The 13,073-nt window shown below is 50.0% G+C and overlaps 1 protein-coding gene across 1 annotated transcript; it reads right to left on the bottom strand.

Moving 5' to 3' along the window:
• Window positions 1–3,044: 3,044 nt before the first annotated feature.
• LOC128116612 (lymphocyte antigen 6D-like) lies at window positions 3,045–5,847 on the bottom strand. Its single transcript, XM_052748018.1, has 3 exons — window positions 5,796–5,847; window positions 4,830–4,928; window positions 3,045–4,174 (listed from the first exon to the last, which is right to left on the bottom strand). The coding sequence occupies exons 1-3, from the start codon at window positions 5,845–5,847 to the stop codon at window positions 3,990–3,992; spliced, it is 336 nt and encodes a 111-aa protein (XP_052603978.1). The 3' UTR covers window positions 3,045–3,989.
• Window positions 5,848–13,073: the final 7,226 nt, after the last annotated feature.

Genomic DNA, 13,073 nt, shown 5'->3' with positions numbered 1-13,073 from the left:
GTGCAAGCATGATGAGCCTCATTATTTTGTTAATGTCAAATATAGACACGATATAATTGCTTGTGGTAAGAGAAGGACTCACTGAGATGCAGTGCAGCTCATTCTGTAGGCCAGACAGCAGGAACTCTATGTGGAAACTCTCAATGGGACTATTACTCATAGTGCAGTAAATACAGTGACATAGGAGTGTGTAGTGTCCTGCCTATCTTTTGTTCAAATACACCCTACAAACACAATACCCAGATGCCCCCGACTCATAACAATTGGGCCTACAACGTCATGATTTTGTGACATTGTGAACATATCCACACACCATTCTCTTCTTGACATGGTTCTATATTCAGGAATTGACATGGGCAATCAGCATGTCAGTATGAAGTGGCCTGTGGATTAGGCAATTTTGCCCAAATCCAGGAGCAATTGTGTATAAGTCAGCATTCTCACTGTTTGTGCACAGAAGGTCAATAACGAAACAAGTGTATTAAAAGCCCATAAGAAGCAAAGAGAATGACCTAGAATGTACGTTCGCGGCACCATTAAATGTCAGCAGACAGACGCATAAGACGAGAAATGTGTGACTGGGACAAGGCAACAAATGGCAGTGTAAGTCCAGCTCAGGGTCTGCTCAAGAGGATGGGAGGAAACATTTCAAACAGCAGATGACGAAATCAGTTTGGTAATCAGAAGACCTTCATCCTCAGAACCTTTAGAAGTCGCTTTAAAAAGGAAAAGAAAATGATCACAGATAAGATAAGGTACAAGGAATTTAGGAGAACTGAGAAATCAATTACCCTGACTCACGTAGATGCCAACTGACAAGAGAGGAACACTCTGGACAGAAGCTAAGGAGCAGCAGGCTGCCACTAGCTCGGGCGACTTCAGCTGCGCAGCTGTGCTCCTCTCCTTGGACAAACAGGGATCGGCCCATCTGCCCTGAGAAACCTCTTTGACCCTCTGTGTCTGGCCACAACACCAGACAGAGTGTTAGCCCTCTAAGTCATAACTCTGAGCACCATGCATACCCAGGCTGGTGAGTGAGAACTTAGCAGAGATGCTCAGTGGTGTACACTGCCCAAGAGATGTTCAGCTCCAGCTCTAGGAGCAGCTGTGTAGCCTGACCCTGGGGTTCAACCTCTCTGGTCCTCATCGTTCCCATAAAACTGCAGAGTGACGCTGCAAAGATCTTGGCAGTAGTTAGGAAACACAATCACAACAATGGATAACAGATTGTTACACAGTTACACAAGGGAGATGTGGTGAGACTCTACCATAACACAGTTTTTTCTTTCATTTATTTATTTATATATACAAAGTCTCTTGCTGTGCAAGTCAGCCTCATGTGGCTCCTAATTTGCTGTGAAGCCAAAGATGACCTTGACCTTCTGGTCTTCCTGCTTCCACCTCCCAAGTGCTGGGGTGACAGATGGGCACTGCAATCCTCTGTTGACACAGAGCTGAGGACAGGACCCGGTGAGTCACGCAATACAAAGCCAACAATCTCCCATCTGAACCGCATCCTCAGGCATTCATTTGGTGGTTTTATTTTGTTGACACCAAGTCTTGTGTTCCCATTTTATTGACAGGCAAGAGGAAGCCCAGAGAAATTAGGGCCTGAGCCTGAGGACATGAAAGTGAATGGCAGCATGAGGTGGCCCTGCCCAGGTTGGGTCTACCATGTCAGTGGGTCATGGGATGTGAGCAGTGGCAGCGTGGAAATCCATCCTTTGGTGAATGCTTGAGGGACAGACACTGTAATAAAGTAAAATATGTGGGGCCTCTGGAGCCTATGGAATACCAGCTCCCTGACCCAGTCTCCAGACATCTGTGGCATCAGCATCGGGGATGGACAGCTCAGAGGCAGTGGGTCCCCAGCACATGCACACTTTGACAAGAAAGCCAGTGAATGCCTGGATTCTGCAAAGAGTGTGGCTGAGGAAACCCCAAACACAGTTGCTCTGTACAAGCAGCCAACAAACCTGAGGAGCTTAGAGACCGCATGGGACATCCCCATGTGAAAAATCCCCATTTCAGGAGCCACAAGGATCCTCATGCAGCTCCAGTCACTGTCTCGTGTGCCCTGTTCTCTGCTGATGATATCCCCTCTGTTGGAGTCCTGTGGTTTCATCAAGAAACTATAGCCTACCAAACTTCAGCTCCAAGCCCCACTCTCCAGCAGGGCTCTGCTCTTTTCTAGGACCCTCGTGACCTGCACCAAGTAGATTCAGAGCTCATCCACCAGCTCCACCCTTCATGACCGACCACATGTCCAGGAGCAGCCCTTCTGCCTCCATTCACAGGAATTGATCTTTGGCCCCTTGTGAGGTGATCAGTGGGAGGTCACCTGAGTTCAGTCCTCTGTCATTCCCAGTGTACTGATCTGGTCCTCACAGCAACAGCCCTGTGCAATAAGGTGATAGCAGCACCATGTGATCAGGTCTAGATTAGGCACAATCCATGGAAAACACCATCATAAATGTACCAGGAATGGAACAAGGGTGTGAAGTGAATGACAAACATAAACTCACTCTCTGCTCTAAACATAGGTCTGGAATGTGAGGGAGAATCCAGCCAATGGGGTTACCCACCCAAACTGCTTGGAGCATAGAAGTTATTTCTGGGTTCATTCTCCACATCTGGGCATGGTGTTGACCAGGCTTTCAGATATGAGGAGAGGGGCAGACAAACACTGGAAGGAGGCAGCTTCTCTTTGATGAAGGATGTACAATCAGTCACTAGAGCTGACTGATGGGGTCCTGGAGTTGGACCACAGGCAGAGAAGTGAGGAAACACGTAGGTAGAATTTCTGTGTCCCAGCAGCCGCTCTCAAATAACCACATAGAGACTTAATATTAATTATAAATACCAGGCCAATAGCTTAGGCTTGTCTCTAGTCAGCTCTTACAATGTAAATTAACCTGTTTCTCTTAATCTAGTGGTTCTTTCAGGCTCATTTACCTCATCTATGAACTTCCCATGTTGCTTTTACTGAGTATGACTAAAGACTCCTCAGACTCCATCCTTCTTCCCAGCATTCTCTGTGCCCTGAAAATGCTGCCTAGTTATGGGCCAATCAGCTTTTTATTAACAATGAGAGTAACACATTTTCACAATGTACAGAAGGATTATTTCACAGAAGAAATACTTCAGGCTTCACCCACAGCTGAACAAAGCCTGTGCTCACCCTCCTAATTCTGGCTGTTCTTTGCTCCAGAATAGACTTGAGTTCACAGAAGCTCCTGAAGTCCCAATGATCTTGGTGTCATCCCCAGATAGAATCCAGAGGGTCCATCCCATGGGCAAAGGTACCCTGGGCCTTTGGCTACACAGCTGGCATCGCATGCAACAACTGTGCTGATGCCAGGGCTGACCTACATCTTGTTCTAAGGAAATCTGCCCCACATCTGCCCTTCCCCCACAGCCAGACTGGAGGCCTCTCCACAGGGTTTCCATTTGCCAAGGGTCTTTGAACTCAGGTTAAAGCAGCACATTTCACTCCTGGGCGGAGAATCAGCAGGCAATGGCACACTGGAGCTCAGTTCTTCTTAAGTGGTGATGCTAAGGTTCAGGTTCTCTGAAGTAGTTAGAGAGAGGAAGCCATGGGATGTGTAAAAAGAAAACCCAAACACTTCATTGGGCCTCCTGAAGGGCCAACCACAGCCCCCAGGAACAGGTCCACAGCCATGATGGCTTCCTTGCACCAGCACTTGGAGGCCAGCAGATGGCCCCCTTGCAGTCAGAGCTCTGCATGCAGCACCCTGGACAGTGGCGAGGGTCTCCTTCAGCCTAAGGCCTCTCTGCCTGTGGTCCAGCTCCAAGACCCCATCAGTCCTAGTGATTTTGTACATCAGCGACATTCTCTCTTGGAATCCTGCTGACCGGAGTTGAAGAAGTACCACGCCTAAGGCTATGAGACATTCCAGTCACATGATGGCACCTGGGCCCTAAACTCCTAACTCTGCAGCTTGTGAGCCTGTATGGGAGCTCTGCTTTTATCCCCTGAGATAGAGAAAGCAGATGCTGAGGGTCAACAGTGCCCAGCTGGCATGGAGGCTCGTGGTACTGTTGCAGAGGTCTGTGTTGCAGCAGAAGTCCCTGGAGTGATTCATGCTCTGATGGACATCAGGACAGGTAAATGAGCATGTTTTTGTCACACTCGTTTGCTGGCCTGGGGGTGCTGGAAACAGAGGACAGAGGACCATTTACTAAGACCTATAAGACCCAAGCCTGGCCCTATCAGCAAACACAGACCACCTACAACCTCCAGTTCAAAGGGACACACAGCATGAGGTCAGGAGGGTCAAACTCAGGTTGTGACCAGGAACAGGGCTCAGAATGTGATCAGGTTCAAGGCTCAGTATGTGGCCAAGATTAAGGATTAGTATGTAACCCAGGGTGAGGGTTTAGTGTGATGAAGACCAAGGCTTGGAGAGTGACCAGGATTAAGACTCAGGGTGGACAGAATCAGGGCTCAATGTGGGACCCAGTGTTAGAGCTCAGGAATTGCAACCCCCTCTCCTACTTTCCCTCCCCCTTTCCATTCTGAGCAGCCAGAACTCTCAGGAATGCTTAGAATTGTCACCTCCCATGGCTGTGCTACACACAGTGGCTCACTTGGAACATCCCACCCACGCTAAGACAGTACTGCGGGTTCCAGAGCACTCAAAACAGAGCACTGAAAACCCCTGAACAATTGAGGGGGATCTCAGGGTCATTTCTGCCCAGCAACCCCAATTCCACCAGCAAGCTTTGCCTCACCCTGGCATCCCCAGGTGCAGGATGCAGGATCCAACCCCTTCCCCTAAACATCCACCTGGAACCAAGATACTTACAGTACCAGGAAGTCAAGCAGTAGCGGGTCATGGCGCTGCAAGATGTAGGCTGATAGCAGTTCTCTGTGGCACTACACTCGTGACACTTCAGGGCCTGCGCTGGAGGGACACAGCAGGGTCAGAGACAGAGACACTCCATAACCACACCAGCCAGCATGGGATCCACGGACAGTTGTGTGCAAAGCACTGACCATCTAGCAACCCATTCTGTTCTTCAACCACACACGTGGACAGCCTCTCAGCAGCCACACTGGGGTACTGGGCATAGGGCCCTGTCTATGGTCCAGGAAACCACAGCTCTGAGCAGCCAGCGGTCCATGCTGCTGGTCATATGCCATAGGAGAAAGTCACCAGCCAAATGGTGCTAATTCCACCAGACCTTTGCAAGAGTGACAGCGAGCCCAACAGTACACCCAGACTTAACAGTTGAGTAGGGAGAACCAGTGAGGTGGCTCAGCAGGAAGAGGGGCTTGCTGCCAAGCCTGAAGACCCGAGTTCAAGTTCAATCCCAAAATTCACAGGGAGGAAGAGAATCAATTCCATCAAGTTGTCCTCTGACCCCGACATGCACACTTGCTCACGATCATATGTAGACAGACAGACAGACAGACAGGCAGACACACAGAGAGAGAGAGAGAGAGAGAGAGAGAGAGAGAGAGAGAGAGAGAGAGACGGAGGGAGAGAGAGACAGAGGGGGGAGGGAGAGAGAGAATATATTAATGTAATAAAGAATGTAAGGCAAGGGAAGGTGCCACAAAAGGGTGCCATGGCTAGACTGTGACCCACTCCCAGCTCAGGCAGCCTGGGTGTGAGGCCTCCAGCAAGGCCTGTCTCCTATGCCAGTACCTCCTCTGGACAGCAGGACCACCACATCATCTGGGGGCTTGTCTAGCCAGATCAGGATGTCAGCCAGAGTCCTCAGGGGCTCTGGTGACCTAGGACAGGGGTACCCACTTTCTGGCTCACCTGAGGAGCTCAGCAGAATCAGGAGCAACAGCCGAAGCAGGTGAGTCCTCATCTTGGGCAATGGGGACAAGCAGAGCTTGTGTCTGTATCGACTGTCACTGGACAAGCCTATCTTTATAGTCTCTTCTGGTGTGGTGGGTGGGGCCTCGGTCCATCTGTCACCCCTGACTACCTACATGTGTCACCTCTGGGGGTGTGGTTGGAAGGTAAATACCTCCAAGATTGCCTTCTCCAGCACTCCTAACCCTCTGCCCAATGCCCATCTTCCCCCTGCCCCCCCGCTCCCTGCAAAACCCCCACCCCAATCCCAGTCAACTGTGTTGTTCTGACTCCATCCAGGCCATCACTCAGGAACCATTGTCTGTCCCTTTTCCTCTTAGGAAATGTTCCAGGCACGGTTGAAATACTGGGAAAGTGTCTTCTCATGGTGCAGCGGAAGGAGTCCCAGATCACAGAGCCCATAGGCAGCATCCTCTCAAAGTTCCACTCCTTGGTGTATAGAAGACATTCCTGCCTCATGTCCTCACATGTCACCTCTTTGTGTGTGCCTTTGTCCTGACCTCTTCTGGTAAGGATACATGTCAGATTGGATTGGGTCACCTAAGTAATGGCCCTGTCCCTTAATAGTCTCTTAGAGGGCAGTCTCATAAGAGTCCCAACCCAAGGGACTGGGCTCTAGGGGCCTCAACATACGAATTTGAGGGAGAATTCAGCTTATGTGCTGGCTAGTTTTATGTCAACTTGAGACAAGCTAGAGTCATCTGAGAGAAGAGAGCCTCAGAAGAGAAAATGCTTCCATAAACTGGGGCTATAGGCAAGCCTGTAGGGCATTTTCTTAGTGATTGATGGGGGAGTGCCTAGCACATTGTGAGTGGGACTACCCCTGGGCTGGTGGTCCTGGGTTATACAAGAAAGCAGGCTGAACAAGCCATGAGGAGCAAGCCAGTAAGCAGCACTCCTCCAGCACCCCTCCATGGTCTCTGGATCAGTTCATACTTCCAGCCTCCTGTCCTGTTTGTGTTCCTTTCCTGACTTCCTTTGAAGATGAACCATGGTACAGAAGTGTAACCAAAATAAACCTTTTCCTCCCCAATTTTCAACATGAGCCAGATCTTATGCACGATTAGAAAGTGGGAAGAGACAGAAGGGTATGAAACTGACTTCCTCCAAGCCCCTCCAGACTCTCAGCTCTTCCAGTAAGTACTGGAAAAGTTCCCTCGATGGCCTTCAAGGTGACAGAAGAGGTATCCATAGTGACATTCACGCTATAAGTAGAAAAAAAGGAGACACAATGGAGAACAGTGGGCTGGGAATGCTGGGAGGGGGCAGTGGGCAAGGGATGCTGGGGGCCAGTGAACTGGATATGCTGGGCATCAGTAGGCTGGGATATTAGAAGCTGCAGGCTGGAAATGCTGGAGACAGGGGTCTGGAAAGAGGTTAGTGTCCATTTTCTCTTCAGAGGCTGAGCAGGACTCATCTCTATAAAGATTCCATGATGCCAAGTGTAAAATTTGGACTTCCTTCCCATCTTCCAGGATATCTAGATGTAAATTTCTGTTCCCATTTTATGGCAATGAAATGGGAAGCCCAAAGAGAAGAGGGACCAGCCAGGTTTCACTGTGAGTTAGGGCTCCCCATGCCGCGGAAGCTGCATCTGCCCATTGCTTAGAATTTCCCCCTGACAGACTCCAGGACCCAGGACAAGGAAAGTATCCTGCTGTGCCACAGGCTTGTGTCTGGCTCCCCTCCTGGGGTCTCAGCCATATTCAGACAGGCTAGTGAACATACCCATCTCAAACCCCAGTGACAGGATCACATCCCACCCAGACCTTGGCTAGCAGCCAGGCACAGTGACCTTCTATACCTGGGACAACTGTGCAGTGAGAGCCGTTTACACGAGATAGTCCCCCCCAGGGAAATGGCCAACTTCATAGCAGTTCCCAGACACACTGTCTTAGGCTGAAGGCTGTGTGACCTCAGCCACTCTGCTGTCGTGATTACCTCCTCTGGACTAACGACGCTCAGGAGTCAGCCTGGTGAGGCACACATTCCGATAAGGGACTTGGGCAACACCTTGTCCAGTCATAGCTGCCTGTGTGTTGTCTTGGTACTCTAGACAACCTACACAGAACAGTAGAAAGTCAGAAGGTCTGCAGCCTGCCCGGAGCTGTCCATATTCCAGGCCTAAGAAGTATATGTCCACTGTCTCTCCCAAAGTGATTACTAGGTGGTAATAAACTAAAGATTTAGGGAGGGGAGACGGCACTAGGAGTCCTAAATATCACAATGGAACTTTCATAGGGGTGAGGCAGAGGGTAGGGGAGACGGCTCAGTCAGCAGAATGTTTGGAGGCGTTTTTGTTTTGGTCTCTTACAGTCCAGGCTGGACTTGAACTATTGATTTCCCTCCCTCCTCCTCCAAAGAGCTGAAAGCACAAACGTGTACTGCCACACTCAGTGTAGCGAGTTTTTTTTTTTTTTTTCGAGACAGGGTTTCTCTGTGTAGCTTTGCGCCTTTCCTGGAACTCACTTGGTAGCCCAGGTTGGCCTCGAACTCACAGCGATCCGCCTGGCTCTGCCTCCCGAGTGCTGGGATTAAAGGCGTGCGCCACCACCGCCCGGCTGCGAGTTGGTTTTTTTTTTTTTTTTTTGGTTTTTCGAGACAGGGTTTCTCTGTGTAGCTTTGCGCCTTTCCTGGAACTCACTTGGTAGTCCAGGCTGGCCTCGAACTCACAGAGATCTGCCTGGCTCTGCCTCCCGAGTGCTGGGATTAAAGGCGTGCGCCACCACCGCCCGGCGCGAGTTGGTTTTTAATAAACTTTATTATGGTTGTAACACACACATATCTACCTTACCTTTGCAGCTACTTAAACAGTTGAGTGGCAATGAGCACATCAATGTTGATCCACCATTACCATCCATTCTCTCCGCAATGTCTTCATCTCTCCAGATTGAAATTGTCCCCATTAAACACTGAACCTCACCATCCTTTCCAGACCCTGGCACCCACCATCTCACTTCCTGTCTCTGTGGATTTGACTCCTCCAGGCCCTCTCAAGGGCTTCAAGTTCCCAAGCCAACCTTGAACTCACTATGTAGCTGAGAGTGTGGTCTCGAATGTCGGATCCTCCTGACTCTACCTCCCCAGTGTTGGGATTATAGGAAGACATCATCATGGCCATTTTATGCAGAACTGGTTGTCAAACACATGGTGGGCTTGAACTCTACCAACTGAGTCACATGCCCAGTTCAGCTTTTGTCTTTTTGCAACCTGACTTGTTTTATTTGACAGAATTCCCTCCTGACCCATCATGCAGCAGCTCATGTGTTCACATCTCTCCTGATGGTGTGTTACCAGGGCTCAGGTATTTATCATTGATACATCTTCTTGCTGTACTGTGCCTTCAGTGTACACCATATTTGTTAGAGTCAATTCTTCTCATTTGTTTCTGCCAAAGTTAACATTTGGCTCCCTGCTGCCTAAAATTTTCTGCATTCTTTCTTTTTCTGCCCATTCGCTTTTAGCCTGTTTATGTCTCTGTCTCTGAAGAGAATTTGGGAGCAGGGGAGTGTGGCTTAGTAGTAAAGACTTGTCTAACATGCATAAGGCCCAGGATTTGACACCAGCACAGATAGATAGATAGATAGATAGATAGATAGATAGATAGATAGATAGATAGATAGTAGACAGACAGACAGATGATTAGAATAGATGATACATCAGTGGTTCTTAACCTTCCAAATGCTGTGACCCTAGACACAGTTCCTCATGTTGTGGTGACTCCAACAATAAAATTATTTTCCTTGCTACTTCATAACTGTAAATTTGCTACTGTTATAAATCATAATGTAAATATTTTTGATGATAGTGTTGCCAAAGAAGTCATGACCCACAGGTTGAGAACCTCTGTGAGAGATAGATATAGACGGACAGATAGATGAGTCTCTCATGGACAGTGAATGGTTGGATCATTTTTCAAAGCAAATTCTAATCACCTCCAACTCTTTTTTGCATGTGCGTGTGGTATATACCTAGTGCTGCTGGTGGTGGTGGTGATAGGAGTGGTGGTGATGAATGTGGTGGTGATAGGAGATGTGGTGCTGATGGTGGCGGTTGTCATGGTGATGATACTGGGGGTGACAGGGATGATATCATTGGGGGTGTGGTAAAGATGGAGACAGTAGTGTTGGCTTTTTGACTAACAGTGGCAAAGGTCTGGAGGAGTCTATCACCAGCTTTTCCTAGCTTGAGTCAATATCAAGTGTTAGTTAAAGTCTCATCCTTCAGGATCCTAAACACTTGGACTTTAGCCCCAGCACTTATTCAAGCATGATGATGGCCATGTTAGTCATGTTGTGTGCCTCACTTAGCGACCGAATCAATGTGATGGGGACAATCAGCCGGAAATTAACTGTCATGGTGAGCCTAGTCCAGGAATGGTGTGAGCGTCTTACCAAGAATGCCATGTCTTCAATGACTCTACTCTGTGTATCAAGAGTTGTCTGGGTGTGGTGCTAGCACCTGATATCTCTTTCCCTAAGAGACTGAGGTGGGAGAATTGCATTGAATTCAAGGGCTAGCCTTGGCTACAAAATGAGACCCTACCACAAATGAAGGACTCAGACTTTCATTATTTCTGGCTTTGACCCATTCCGTTGATGTTGCTATGATCCACCCATCTGCCTCCTTTGTTGCTTTCTTCTGCCTCAGTGGGGCGGGGTGGCATTTCCAACAATCCAATCCCCTGTTTTCTCTTGTACAGCTTCTACCGACAATGTCACCGTAGTTTAACTGGTCTCCAGATTCCACCCACTTACCATTGCACCTGCGTAGTAGTGCTGATGGTGATGGGTGCTGCTGCTGGGGGTGGTGAAGGGGATGATGGTAAGGGAGTGATTTGGGGAGGGTGATGGTGATAGCAGTGGTAGTGATGGTGGTGGTGGTGATTGGGGTGGTGGTGATTGGGGTGGTGGTGATGATGATGATGTTGTGTGGAGGTGATAGTGATGGGGCTGGTGATGACGGTGATGGTAGTGGTGGTGGGTATGCTGGTAGTGGTGTTTGGGGTTGACTGTGGTGGAGATGATGGTGATTGGGGTGGTGATGGTGATGCTGGGGGGCAGGTGGTAATATGTTGATGGTGAGGGTGGGGTGATACTGGGGGTGACTGGGACAGTATCACTGGTGGGGTGGTGATGATGCAGACAGTAGTGGAGTTTTCTGAATAGTGCGGTGAAGGAAGTGGAGGAGTATATTGCAAGCTGTGCACCTGTCCCCCATGCTGGCTCACACCAGAGTGTGCCCGCATGCTGTGTCTCTCTGCCACCCCCCTTTCTCCCCTGAAGACACTGACTCTCAGTCACAGCCTCTCAAGCCTTCCCTAGTGTCCATTTCCCACAGATCAAGTCTACCCCGGTCACTGTGGAGTGTGAGGTCTGTTTCCTCTGCTCAGGTTGCGATGGAATCCAGACTCAGACTGTTTGGTTATATCTGGTTCTGCCACCTCCTGCCGTGTGTCTCGGGGGGGGGGGGGTGAGTTTTTTAACACCATGCCTCGTTTTCCTTTTCTATAGCTTAGGCTTCATGAGAGCACCCACTCCTAAGGCTTAGGGGAGAATCCTGTGAGTTTAATAAGCACTGATCCCTTAAACATGCTTCGTACACCTTTAGTGTTAACCAACTCGATCACCACAACACTCACACCACTCAAGCTCTTAGTCCGCCACCAAGTCCTAGGCCTCATAGACCTTCTTGGCAGAAGTTAGAAGAGTGTCTTAGACCTCCTGTTCCCCTGGTCAGGCTGGGCATCAACTTTGTCATGGCCTGAGCAATGGTGTTACGGATTGTGATGGGGGAGCCGCCTCCTGCACCAAAGGGCAGGTCTAAATTGGCTCAGCTGACACTCCCAGGCACAGCACAGGCCCCAGCCCAGAGTGTAACCTTCAGCCTGATACACTGCAGACCGGAAAGGAAGCTGGAGGTTGCTGGGAAAGATGTCCATCTGTTTCCACAGTGATGGTAACATGCAGCCTTGACCCGATGAATCACTCGTGTTCTACTGAGTCACAGCATCTCCACAGCTCTACAGAGGACCCTGGAAGTTAGGCACCTATGACCCTGTTTGGACCCCTCCCTATCTCTCTGGCTCCTAGCCCAGGTTCTCTATACAAGTCCACACCTAGAGGACTCTGGCCTCTGGAAACGCCACAGTAGATTTAGTTCTCTCACATCTGCAAGGCTGTGGTGCTTTCTGTAAGGCTGACATCATCCCTCACCCCATGGGAGAGGGGAGTTATGAGGGACAGCCTCCAGACAGCTCCCTGTGGGACCTGGGAATTGTGTCTGCACATGCCACACATCTGGCCAGAAGGAGAGCCCTCCTTGTTCTCAGAAGCCACTGCCTCAGGTCGCCCTCTGCCTTCAGCCCCTACCCCGCCCCACCTCCTACCCCACCCCAGCTCCCACCCCCATGCATGGTGCTTCTTCCAATCTCTCCATAGCCCATGGGCACCTCCGAGCTGGAGGACCACTCAGAGACTGGAGAAGCTCATGTTCCAGCTCAGGTCAGGCACGCACCACCTCCATGCTTCTGCCTCTCACCTGTAAGACAGAGACAACGTCTTTCGGGACAGTTGAAAGAAAGTGGTTTATCAGGCGTGCTGGCCAAGCCGCAGGCAGACTCAGTACTGTCGACATTCTTTCCTGGATGCTGAGAACTGCTCCCTGGGCCCTTTTCTCTCTGCAGCTCCCAACTCCTTGCCTCTCTCACTTGCTCTGTTCTCGCTCTCCCTGCTGGGTGTGGCCAGGCAGCCCCACTAAAGCACAACCAGCTCTTTCCTCCCTGACCTGCTCTCCCCCTTCCATCACCTTATCTTCCTCCAACTGTCCCTGCCATGCTGTTCCAGGACCACCCAGCCCTTCCTGGGTGTCACTTAGTCATCTTCCATCTGAGTACTTATATTTCTCCTCTGCTTCAAGATGGCTCCTCCCCAGGTCTCCCGTCACATCATCATGGGCCTGGATCAGCACAGTCCCTCTGGTTCTCCAGCCATTTGCTGGTTGGTCTCAGTGGCCCCATTCTCTCTGTCTATGCTGCCTCTACTGACTCAGATCCTGCCCCCACCTGTCTCTATGGCTCTCCTGTCCTAGGCTGCAGAGACCCTGACCAGTGCAGCTGGGAGTGGTCCTGGACTCCCTCGGCCTCAGTCAGACCTCCGAGGCTCTGGCTGTCCTCTGTATTTGGAGCTTTTCTGAACATCTTACTGATGCTGTGTTTCA

The sequence above is a fragment of the Peromyscus californicus genome, unplaced genomic scaffold (genome assembly GCF_007827085.1).
Source record: "Peromyscus californicus insignis strain IS unplaced genomic scaffold, ASM782708v3 Scaffold_20__1_contigs__length_68692818, whole genome shotgun sequence".
Taxonomy (NCBI): domain Eukaryota; kingdom Metazoa; phylum Chordata; class Mammalia; order Rodentia; family Cricetidae; genus Peromyscus; species Peromyscus californicus.
This window is presented reverse-complemented; position numbering and strand designations above follow the sequence as displayed.

Coding starts and splice junctions, on each gene's coding strand:
- LOC128116612 (XM_052748018.1), bottom strand. CDS start 5,847: ATGAGGACTCACCTGCTTCGGCTGTTGCTCCTGATTCTGCTGAGCTCC. Junction 4,929..5,795: donor GATTCTGCTGAGCTCCTCAG/GTGAGCCAGAAA, acceptor GTGTCCCTCCAG/CGCAGGCCCTGAAGTGTCAC. Junction 4,175..4,829: donor CTGCTTGACTTCCTGGTACT/GTAAGTATCTTG, acceptor CTCTGTTTCCAG/CACCCCCAGGCCAGCAAACG.